The following is an 11,241-nucleotide window of genomic DNA, read 5'->3' as shown; positions in this document are numbered from 1 at the left end:
CATAGTAAGGGCAATTCATACAATACATTTAAACTGAGCTACTTTAATACCATCTCCGAACTTTCTACAATGACTCTGCCGTTCTTCGGCTGGTTCTTCCTGTATACGTTGATTGACAGATGTCTCAGCCAGTCAGCGGTGAGTAATCCCAAACCAATGGTGCTGTCTCAAAATATACCTACCTCTTCTGGTTTGTCTGATTTGTCGTTGTGTTTTCTGACTTGTTAATTTGTTTTCGGATTTGTCGTTGTTTTCTGACTTGTTATTTTGTTTTCGAATTTGTCATTGTGTTTTCTGACTTGTTATAATGTTTTCTGAATTGTTGTTGTGCTTTCTGAATTGTTATTTTGTTTTTTAGACTTGCATTTACGTTTGTAATTTGTTATTTTGTTTTCAGAATTGTGATTTGCTTTGCACTTCTCGGCCACCGTAGTATCCCCATTCACCCCATTTGACCTCATTTCGCACACATCTCATTTCAGGGCCCACCGGCGCTACCTATAGGCGATCAGGCAATTGTCTATGGCCTCTGGCTTTGAGGCGGGGCCTCCATAACCGTAACACCGTATAGCCTCATTGTTCACTGGATATACTTGAATTTTCACTGACCTTCAATTAATAAACCAATTAATGTTGCCGTTTCAAAGCGGGTCCCGCCTTTTGAATGTTTGGAGTGACGAATACATCCTTCAGGTGCTGCGAAGCAAAAGGCTAATAGCTCCTAATGCAGGTGTGTGAGTTGTCGTTATCTATTTTGGAGTAATTCTAATGTATTATTAATATAAACTTGTTGTGTCGATCAGGAGCTGACTAGCAAAATAGCTACAAAAATAAAAGCAAAGAAGTTTATATTCAAAGTAAAAAAGCAAAGACACTAGAACAATTTTTAATGTTTCCAAAAAAAAAGGAGCTCAGTGTGTATCTTCTAAATTCTGCTGATGATCATTACTGCTCTAACTTAACACTTAATTTCAGTTTCAACTAACTAGAAATTAACTTCTTTTCTGCTTAGTGATCGTCTTTCACTTCCACTTGATTTGTGTATAGTGCATAGTTAAAGTAACAATGCAATACATAAATATCATATTATTAATATTATGACAGCATCTGTAGTCATTATTAATTAAATGGGAGGGGGAAATCCTGCCCATAGCCAGCTAGTAAAAACATTATAAAAGCACTGATGTTCATTTACTGAAGAGGAACTGAGAGGAACTGTGAATAAATTACTGAACAAACTACTGCAAAATAATAATAATAAATAATAATATCATGGTTATAATAATAACATTCTCAACAAACAAAAAAGAGATTATAAAGTTATTAATATGAACAAAGTACCGGTCAAAAGTTTGGACATTACTATTACTATTTTTAATGTTTTTTAAAGGAGTCTCTTATGCTCATCAAGTCTGCATTTATTTGATAAAAAATGCAGGAAAAAACTGTAATATTCAGCAAGGATGTGTTAAATTGATCAAAAGTGATAGTAATGACTTATATTGTTATAAAAGATTTCTATTGTTTGTTTTTTTTTTGTTCATTTTTAAACAACTTTTTAATCATCAAAAAAGTACTGTGATACTGAAAAAAAGTATCACAGGTTATAAATTAAATATTAAGCACCACAACTGTTTCTAACACTGATAATAAATCAGCATATTAGAACGATTTCTGAAGGATTATGTGACACTGAAGACAGCTTTGACATCACAGGAATATATTATATTTAAAGTATAGTAAAATAGAAAACCATTATTTTAAATTGTAATAATATTTCACAATATTATTGTTTTTTTCAGTATTTTTGATCAAATAAATGCAGGCTTGATGAGGATAAGAGACTTCTTTCAAAAACATTAAAAATAGTAATGTGTCCAAACGTTTGACCGGTACTGTATAAGTAAAAAATATACAAAATTTTAAATGAAATGTATAAATAAAAAAGGTTAGGAATCAAATTTGTTTCAAGTGCATGCATTTTGCCTAGGTCCTCCAAATATCTAGAACCGGCCCTTGATCTGATGGCACAGAAACAGCAGAACAATGTTACAGGTTAAAGTCCTTTTCATTTCAGAGGTTAATTCAGATATATGAAACACATTAAGGATAACAAGCACATAATGTTCAGGTTCAAGAGCATTAGATAAGCCTCTTTGAGGCACCTCAAGGATTTAATATGCATTCGGATCACATTTTCAGAATTTTCTTGTATTGCATGGTTGCCTAGCATCTGTAACTACCTAACGACGAAGCTAATCCTGTTCGGAATGAGGTCTTTTATGCCATTTACATTGAGCCGCTGATATATCGAGTGATGATGTCATAGTCTCCATGCCAACCTGAGGCTTGGGATTTTCTTTTTTATTTCCCCCCGAACACTCTTTATCTGTGTGATTTAATTAATGTGCATGAGGACACAGGGAAGTGGGCTACACTGCTTACCAGAATAAACGAGCCAAGCTCAGGAAACCATCTTACTTTGCTTCTCGATTATATATCTTGATTATAGTGTATTACAAGCAGTAAACAGATTAATTGTCTTCAGTTGCAGTCTTGTCAAAGATAATTCTGCCACTGAAACATAGAGGCTGACTTAAAGGACTGCCATGTCTTTTTTGTTATGAAACATGATTTCATAACTTTTTTTTATTTTTTCTTAATTTCTATATTTAAAAAAAAAAGTGTGATCTGGGTGTGATGTAGGAACTGCATTCACAGTCATACATTCAATTATAATGCCTGAATGCACCAGAGCTGCTAGTTCATGCAGAATGTGCCTTTAAGCAACATAGTTATTGGGTATATTTAGTGCCACTTTTCATATCACAATATTTTTTACTATATTCAGGGAAAATATTTACTCAGAGCACTGCAGGCCATCCTGTTCATTATTATGGATGAGTTCATTAAATGAATGTTTGGCATCGCTACAGGGTTCAGCAAGTGTGTCTCTGCTTGGCCTTTATAAAAGGAATTACTTTTATATGATGGCATCTGGGGCTAAACTGGAAAGATAAATGTCTATTATATATGCTATATATATATATATACTTTAACTTTTTTATAATAGAGAAATGTTTTAGCAATACTTCAAAATATAAAAAAATACTGTCTTCATGTACAGACAATATACAACAATTAATCTAGTTCAATTTGAGAGAGAAAAAACAGTAAAACAAAGACATGTTATGATGTGAAATTAATAAGCGGTATTTCAAATGACGTGCTATCCTATCCCCAAACACTGTGCCAGGAGGATGTGTCTATGTGAGAATATGATTATGACACACTGTGAGGATGCAGGAGTGTGACACTCATCAGTGGCCCTTCACTAGAGAAAACATTCAGAGATTTGGATGTTTTGCACTTCACAGAGCGTCTACAGCAACATGATACACAGTGCTGGTCTTGGGTTTCAGCCAAAAATGATTCAGCCAAGATGTCTACTCATGCATAATGTGGCCCTACAAACTAGTCATGACATCAAACATTGTATTCCAACATTTTAAGTCCGACCTCAAGTTCTTCTTTTTCCAAACCACACAGCAAGTGCATTTTGTTGCATAATGCTCCTCCTTATTATAATATCAAAACACCGAAAACCAATTTGCAATGTTAAAAAACAGATGTTTACAACATTTACATGCAAGTAATCAAATATGGCAGTCATGATAAAGTTGCTTAGGCTATGCTTCTGCATCTGAGGTTTCGGTAAGGCCTTGTTCATTATGCTTTCATATGCTCCAGTTTCATAAAGGCCGGTTCTTCTATGAGCACAGACAATTTACTGAGTGATTTATTGTTGAGTGTGACAATCGCATATGACAGAGGTCAAAATATCCCGTCCAAAAACCAAATATGCACTCAGATGTCCACAATGCAAGTCTCTTGTCTCTGAAACAAGGAGGATCCAAACTAAGGAGTCACAAGGGACAAAAATACACACAGTCCAACTAATTGTACTATACTTTAGAAGAGGAGATTGAGAGGGAACCCTGTGTCTGACCTTTCTGGGAAGATTCTGGAGAATTAAATGAAAGTTTATCAGGTGCTGACTGGAGTTTATGACTCAACTGAGAGTTTTCTGGAGATAAGAGGAAACACTGCATCTAAGTATGATAATACAGTTTAACTAAATTCACCAGTTTTAGCCACTGTTCTTTGGTTAAAGGAATAGTTCACCCAAAAATGAAAAGAAATGTATCTTTAAACTTTAAACCATTGCTTCTGGCCAAAATACAACTCAATTTTCCATAACAATGCTTCCTCCAGTGAAAAAGTCCATCCGCTGTTGTCCAGTCACATCAAAATCCACCAACATATTTTTAGAACAGTTTTGGACTGTGCTTGATCTGTGCATATTTCTCTCCTGGTTCATACAAGACAACTTTTCACTGGAGAAAGCAATGTTATTGACAGAAGAAAGGAGAATTTTAGTAGCAAGCAACAGTATAAAGTTAAAACTTCTTTATGGATTTGTTTCTCACAAACACACAGCTTTTCACGTCACAAGATGTGAAGTGATGGACTGGAGTGGATTACTTGTGGATTATTGTGATGTTTTAATCAGCTGTTTGGACTCTCCTTTTGACGGCACCCATTCACTGCAGAGGATCCATTGGTGAGCAAGTGACGTAATGCTAAATTTCTCCAAATCAGAGAAATTTGGATGAAGAAACAAACTCACCTACATCTTAGATGGCTTAATGCGAGTACATTTTCAGCTAATTTAACTGTTTCATTATGCAAAGCAACTCTTTAAGTTGTGGGAGCATAAATAAAAAGTGTTTAGTTAATGTGTGTTTTTTACACATATATTTTTAGCATTGAGACGCTCTAAAAATGCTCACATGAGATAAAATAGGGAACAAAAACAGCATTTGCACATAATCTAGTCAACATCATCTGGGGCAAAGATCTTAAAAGGCAAACACAAGGCCTGCTTATGTTTGCCAGGTATGTGACTTGTGACATGACATTTGACAAATTTTGTCATCACAAAACTATCAACACATTTACAATATCTGTATGTCCTACTGAAAAAAAAAAAAGATTTGGCAAATTTTCATATTAATAATGTTCATGTTATCTAAAACACTATTCTTGGAAAGCCATGTTGAATGACAATTTATGTGAATGATGAAAGTTTAATACTAAGACGTTCTGTCATTTCACAAAGACAATATGAGTAAAGTGAATAATCGTTTTCTTTTGGGAATACATTCATATGATCACTTTACATTTGTGGAAAAGAAACAGACACCTATATAGTCTATAGGCATTCTAGTATAACCTACACCAGTGGTTCCCAATCCTGGTCCTGGAGAACCCCCAACACTGCACATTTTAGATGTCTCCCTATTCAAACACACCTGATTCAACTCATCAGCTCATTAGTGAAGACTCCAAGACAGGGGTGCCCAAACTCGGTCCTGGAGGGCCGGTGTCCTGCAGAGTTTAGCTCCAACCCTAATTAATCAAGCTAATCAAGCTCTTATAGGCATACTAGAAACTTCCCAGCAGGTGTGTCGAGGCAAGTTGGAGCTAAACTCTGCAGGACACCGGCCCTCCAGGACCGAGTTTGGGCACCCCTGCTCCAAGACCTCAAATGTGAGTGTCAGATAAGAGAGACACCAAAAACGTGCAGTGTTGGGGGTTCTCCAGGACCAGGATTGGGAACCACAGACCTACACTATCTAAAACTGAAGAAATGTTTTAGCACAAACACAAGCAATATGTTAAATGCCAGACCTGTTGTTTCAAAATAATGTTGCAATCCATTTCTATTCATTGTGTATGTGTCTGTGTGATGGTCTGCAGGAAATCCTCACCAAAAGGCAAGTTGCAACAGTGCAGAAATAAAATGAAAGTAGAAGTTGACAGAACCTCAAGATTTTACCCATGAATAAACACAATGCCTTGGCTCGCGCTGTTTTACTTTGTTTAATAGTGTTGTATTCTTATTAACAACCCTTATTCTCCTTTCAATAAAGATTTTCTGAAATTAAAAAAAAAGTGTAAAAGCCAACCATTCTTTTCAATAATATTAAGAAAACAAATGTTATTTTTAGATAATTTACCTGCCGAACTTCGTCCTCCTAAAATCCATACTGTACATATTTGCACATGTTCGCTGCGGAACTTGCTCCTGGGTAGACAGCCTGACTTCTCCCAGTGCCAGCGACGAGCAAACTCCGGATGTTTCAGTGCGTCCCAAACTTGGAAGGAAGCAGTACTGCCTCTGCGAGCACGTGAAGACTTGCGCTGCTCAGTACGCACACGGGAGCAGAACTGCGAGAAGCGGCCGCGAGACAGTGACAGCGGATTTTTGGAATAATCATAAAGCGTCTCGCGACCCCTCTTTCTGTCAGGAATGCCGCTGTGCTGTGCGTGCGTGCGCTCAATCCCCTCCCCGCCCCTTTGCTTTCTTCCAAGTAAACTTGGAAAAGGCTCGCGGCAAACGAACTGCATCTCGTTTGTCCATTGCTCGTCATGTAGCGGAGATTTGCTTTAGAAATGCTTGTTTAGAAAGACGTAAACAAACTAACCTCTCTAAGATCTGACTGTTAGACTACATGCACGCTATTTTGTGAAGACCTCATTTTTACTTAAATAATAAATAAATAAACACAAGGCAATATATATATATATGGTAACACTTTACAATAAGGTTCATTAGTTAAACATTAGTTAATGTATAAACTAACATGAACTAACCATGAGCAATACATTTGTTACTGTATTTACTAATCTTCACTAACGTTAGTTAATAAAAATACAGATGTTCATTGTTAGTTCATGTTAGTTCACAGTGCATTAACTAATGTTAACAAGATTTTAATAATGTGTTAGTAAATGTTGAAATTAACATTAACAAAGATTAATAAACGCTGTATACGTGCAGTTCATTATTAGTTCATGTTAACTAATGTAGTTAACTAATGAACCTTATTGTAAAGTGTTACCATATATATATACCTATATAAAATTCTGATGATGAGTTAAATTAGATTAGATCCTTTTTTAACATATAACTCTGTTATAAAACTGGTCATTGTTTATATGACTCTGAAGGCCAACATTACAATGGTCAGGTATCAAATCTAACCATTTCTGACCAGGTCAGCACATTTTCTCTGTGACCCAAAGTAGGGTTTGTACTGAGCGTAAACTAGTTAACACTAGAATTGTGATATCTCAGAGACATGGCGCACGAAGCCCTCTGCTGGTTAAATAAATTCATAATATTTCAATCTGCGTCTCATCCATCGTGATTGCAGAGATGGCTTCCATACTCCATTCTGGTATAGTGGTTCTCAACCAGAGTTGCCTCAAGATTACTTCAAATATTTTAAAGATAGAACAAGCTTTAAGATAAGATAAAACGGTAACACTTTACAATAAGGTTCATTAGTTAACTACATTAGTTAACATGAACTAATAATGAACTGCACGTATACAGCGTTTATTAATCTTTGTTAATGTTCATTTCAACATTTACTAATACATTATTAAAATCTTGTTAACATTAGTTAATGCACTGTGAACTAACATGAACATCTGTATTTGTATTAACTAACGTTAGCGTAGATTAGTAAATACAGTAACAAATGTATTGCTCATGGTTAGTTCATGTTAGTTACTATATTAACTAATGTTTAGCTAATGAACCTTATTGTAAAGTGTTACCGATAAAACAGCTACAAATCCAGATATTTATTGATTAGTAAGTTTTTGAAATGGAACAGTTTTGAACCTTTAGACAAAAGAAAATCTAAATTATTATTGCATATCTCGCAACTGTGTTTATGTTTTTATCACATTTGATATCAGGCTTTTATGGCCTATATTGTATGATGTTGTGAAAATATGGAGCTCAGACCTGAGCATAAACATAAATTATATTTAGAGGCCCAAACTGAGCAAAAAGTATGCAGTTTGGTGCAGATGTTGTTATGGCCAAAAGTAAGGAGAAATTGTAATAGCTTATAATGTAAATCAGTTAGATTTTATAGTCCTAACGGTAGCAGTAAGCAGACTACTTATGTAAAATGCATATAAATGTCAGTTGTCAGCCAAAAATATGGCTTTGTAAGATGATATTTAAATGCTTAGTTTTATTATCAAAACTCTGTAGTTTTTATTATGGTGACAAAACTGTGTTCCTCAGAAGTTGTATCATATTTGATACTCGCATATTAACATGAGTTTTATAAAAAACTAAAAAACGATGTATGCATAATCAAGTAGGCTAAATCTGGTTGCTTCAGACCAGTAAGTGTTCATCTTGAAATATTAATAAGAATTTAAAAGTTATTCTTACATTTACTTACAATTACTCACAGCAAACAGACACATGTAACACGACCTTAAAGTTGGCATTTTTAGAATGACACTAAAATAGCTTTTATTAGTAAAAAAGAAAAAGAAAAAGTGAACTATCAATCAGAGGGCAGAAGGTATGTAGAAGATTGTGTACAACAGCAAAGTTTTGATCATGTGTACAGTGCTGTGGACAGCCTTGGAGTCAAAAAGATTGAGAACCACTATGAAAGCTAGTATCTTGTATATTCTCAATTAGGGAATTCATTAGGAAGCTTCTAAAATGAATTGCGATAAATTGTGTAAACTTCTGCAAAGCATTTGAAAACATCCCCGCTTTAGTGAGAAATAGAGCACCTTTCGCTTTAATTAGAATGGAGCCTGTGCAGCAGCCGCTGCGCATGCGCACGAAGAAGGTGCAACAGTGGCTGGAGGAAAACAACAACATTCATTGGAGCAAGGGTGGAATTTATGGCAGTGCGAGACGATACACTGATCTAACCCACATCTGAGCCCTCTTCACTTCGGCTTAATCTGTAAATGGTGTCGAGCCCATGAACCTGGCCAGTCAGAGCGGAGAGGCCGGCTGCAGCCAGCTGCTCTTCGCCAACTTTAATCAGGATAACACGTAAGAAAAGAACCACGCTAACGTTACCGCTGCTGGCCTAACAGCCCATATACTCGACAACAGCACAATGCTGTCAGTATAATCAACGAGTAATTTGCACTGCAGTCGTGCGAAGCTTCGTTCGTTATCACTGAAGCGTTTTCGCTGTGTCGTCGCTCGAGTGCAGTGCGGACAGGATGATAAAGCGTGCTAACCAGCTAAAACACTCCCTGTTGTTATGCTTTTCTGACTTTTAAGTCGGTCCTTCTTAAGACAGTTACACACGATGTGTTAATGCAGCTTTGTTTGATTTAAATCAGCACTCAATTTTGTTCTGTCAAGTAATGTCAGATAAATTCACTCATGAGACTTGTAGCACTAGCGCCCGTGCTAACGAGAAAATTACACATTTGCTCTTCTGCATAGCTTTATGTCAGACTAACTGTGTGAAATATTAAATACGGGATGTAAATTAACGTTTGGTTATATATATATTATTTAGCAAGTGTTAAATAAAGCTGTTATCCGTGTTTAATAAAGTAGGAAAAAAGTAGCTCAAATGTTAGCAACACCAGAGTAACCTATGACTTGAAACTGTGCTTTGAATTTGTTTGTTTTTTGGGGCTGTCTGATAGTTTCAATGCAATTTTATGTTTTTAAAAAGCCGTTTGTTTATCTTTCCAAATCTAGTAACCAAGGAACCAACTGTAAAGTTAACCAAAGCTCAAATCATTGACTTCACTGTTGTAACCGCTGGCTCACCTCACAGACAATACTGCCAGTGTTTTTAGAACTAGTAACAGCTGCTACATTTCAGCACTATAGAAAGTAAACTGCTCTAAAATAGCTTACTGTCTCCTGACTTTTGTATCTTGAAGTTCAAGCATGTCACATTACATGACAAGGATTGCAAATTAGCCCTTTAACACATTTCACCATCAGGTCAAAAACCTGTTTTAGTCATTAAGCAAACCAGTAGACCATAAAGAAGTGGATTTGTGCTTTAATGACTTACTGTAGCATTTCATTATTGTTACCTCCTTGCTTTCCAGATCCCTAGCTGTGGGTACCAAATCCGGGTACAAGTTTTTCTCCTTGTCATCAGTGGACAAATTGGAACAAATTTACGAATGTAGTAAGTTATTTTTGTTTTAGTTGATGTCAGCCTTTATTCAGCTTGTGTAGTCATGCAAATCATATCTATTATGGCTGCTTATACTTTCTTTCATGATATAAGTTGATTGAAGGTCAGAGATAATCAGGGGTGTACAAGGAGTTTGAAAAGTGAGAGTCTTTGAAAATGATCTGGTTCTGGTCCTGGATGCTGATTGGCAACATTCCAATGCAAGATTCCAGCAGTGCTGAAAAATCTGTGTATCATTCGATCATTCATTTTTTGATTTAATATTGAAAGTAGAAAAATGAGAAAACGGCTCCTTTTTCGTTTTTTTTCCAAAAGCTGAAATTTTCGTTTTCCATTAATGGGTGGGAAAATGAATAAACAGCTTGAATATTCGATTTCTACATGTGGGTGGGAATTAAACGCCCCTTTCTGCTGATTGGTCAGCCGAAGATCAAACTGTGCCTTCATCAGTTCTTCTGCAGTATCACGCAGCAGAATAATAGTCCTCCACTGCTGCAGTTGTACGGATTAATAACCCATTTTATTGCAACTACATTTCATATTTTTCTCATCAAACAGACTAATGAATAGCTCGACACAACTCATACAGGGGCAGAGTCTAGACAGGTCTTTCTTCTGTGTAGACCAGCGGTTCTTAAATTGATAGAGGGTCCGCAAAATAATTTGCTATAGCCTAAAGTATTTCCAGACTGTAAAGTCGCTTTTTTTATCATGATACATAGGCCTACTGTGATTTATCAGTACTCAATATTAATTTAAACTGCTTTAAATATGACTGCTGCTTATTTCCTGTGCACTTCAATACTGGTCTGCGCTTGACTGTAGTCGCGTCTGTCTGATTATTGAGTTTATTTAACCCATCGCAATTTATTGGAACTGTGTGAACTAGAGTGACTACTCACCTTAATGTTGTTCTAAAGGTTTATTACTTAATAACACAAAAATGTCCTGCTCGCATTTGCCAATTTAATGGCAGAGAATGGTGACTTTAGTTTTTTTTTGTTTTGTTTGTTTGTTTTTTGAAGCGATGCATATCTGTCGTAAAATAATCCTATGCATCTCGTGGCGTATATTCCAAGCATTCTGAAGGTATACTGAGGGTTTGTTGAGAAACAAACTGAAATGGCAAGTTATTATATTTTATGAAAATGTTGCGTTGCAGTGC

General features: G+C 35.9%; 1 protein-coding gene and 1 pseudogene across 1 annotated transcript in view; one reads left to right on the top strand and one right to left on the bottom strand.

Annotated features, from left to right (window-relative positions):
* Nucleotides 1-6,364, bottom strand: part of LOC107591806 (monocyte to macrophage differentiation factor 2-like) — a 14,079-nt pseudogene extending 7,715 nt beyond the window's left edge.
* Nucleotides 6,365-8,720: 2,356 nt separating this feature from the next.
* LOC107591798 (WD repeat domain phosphoinositide-interacting protein 2) overlaps nucleotides 8,721-11,241 on the top strand; it is a 6,017-nt gene continuing 3,496 nt past the window's right edge. The window contains exons 1-2 of the mRNA XM_016281056.1: nucleotides 8,721-8,953; nucleotides 9,985-10,067. Coding sequence (XP_016136542.1) covers nucleotides 8,880-8,953; nucleotides 9,985-10,067 — 157 coding nt within the window. The 5' untranslated portion in view covers nucleotides 8,721-8,879. The remainder of the gene's footprint in view (nucleotides 8,954-9,984; nucleotides 10,068-11,241) is intronic.

The sequence above is a fragment of the Sinocyclocheilus grahami genome, unplaced genomic scaffold (genome assembly GCF_001515645.1).
Source record: "Sinocyclocheilus grahami isolate Dianchi unplaced genomic scaffold, SAMN03320097.WGS_v1.1 scaffold9.1, whole genome shotgun sequence".
NCBI lineage: Eukaryota > Metazoa > Chordata > Actinopteri > Cypriniformes > Cyprinidae > Sinocyclocheilus > Sinocyclocheilus grahami.
The sequence above is the reverse complement of the archived record's forward strand: the minus strand, read 5'-3'. Positions and strand labels throughout refer to the sequence as shown.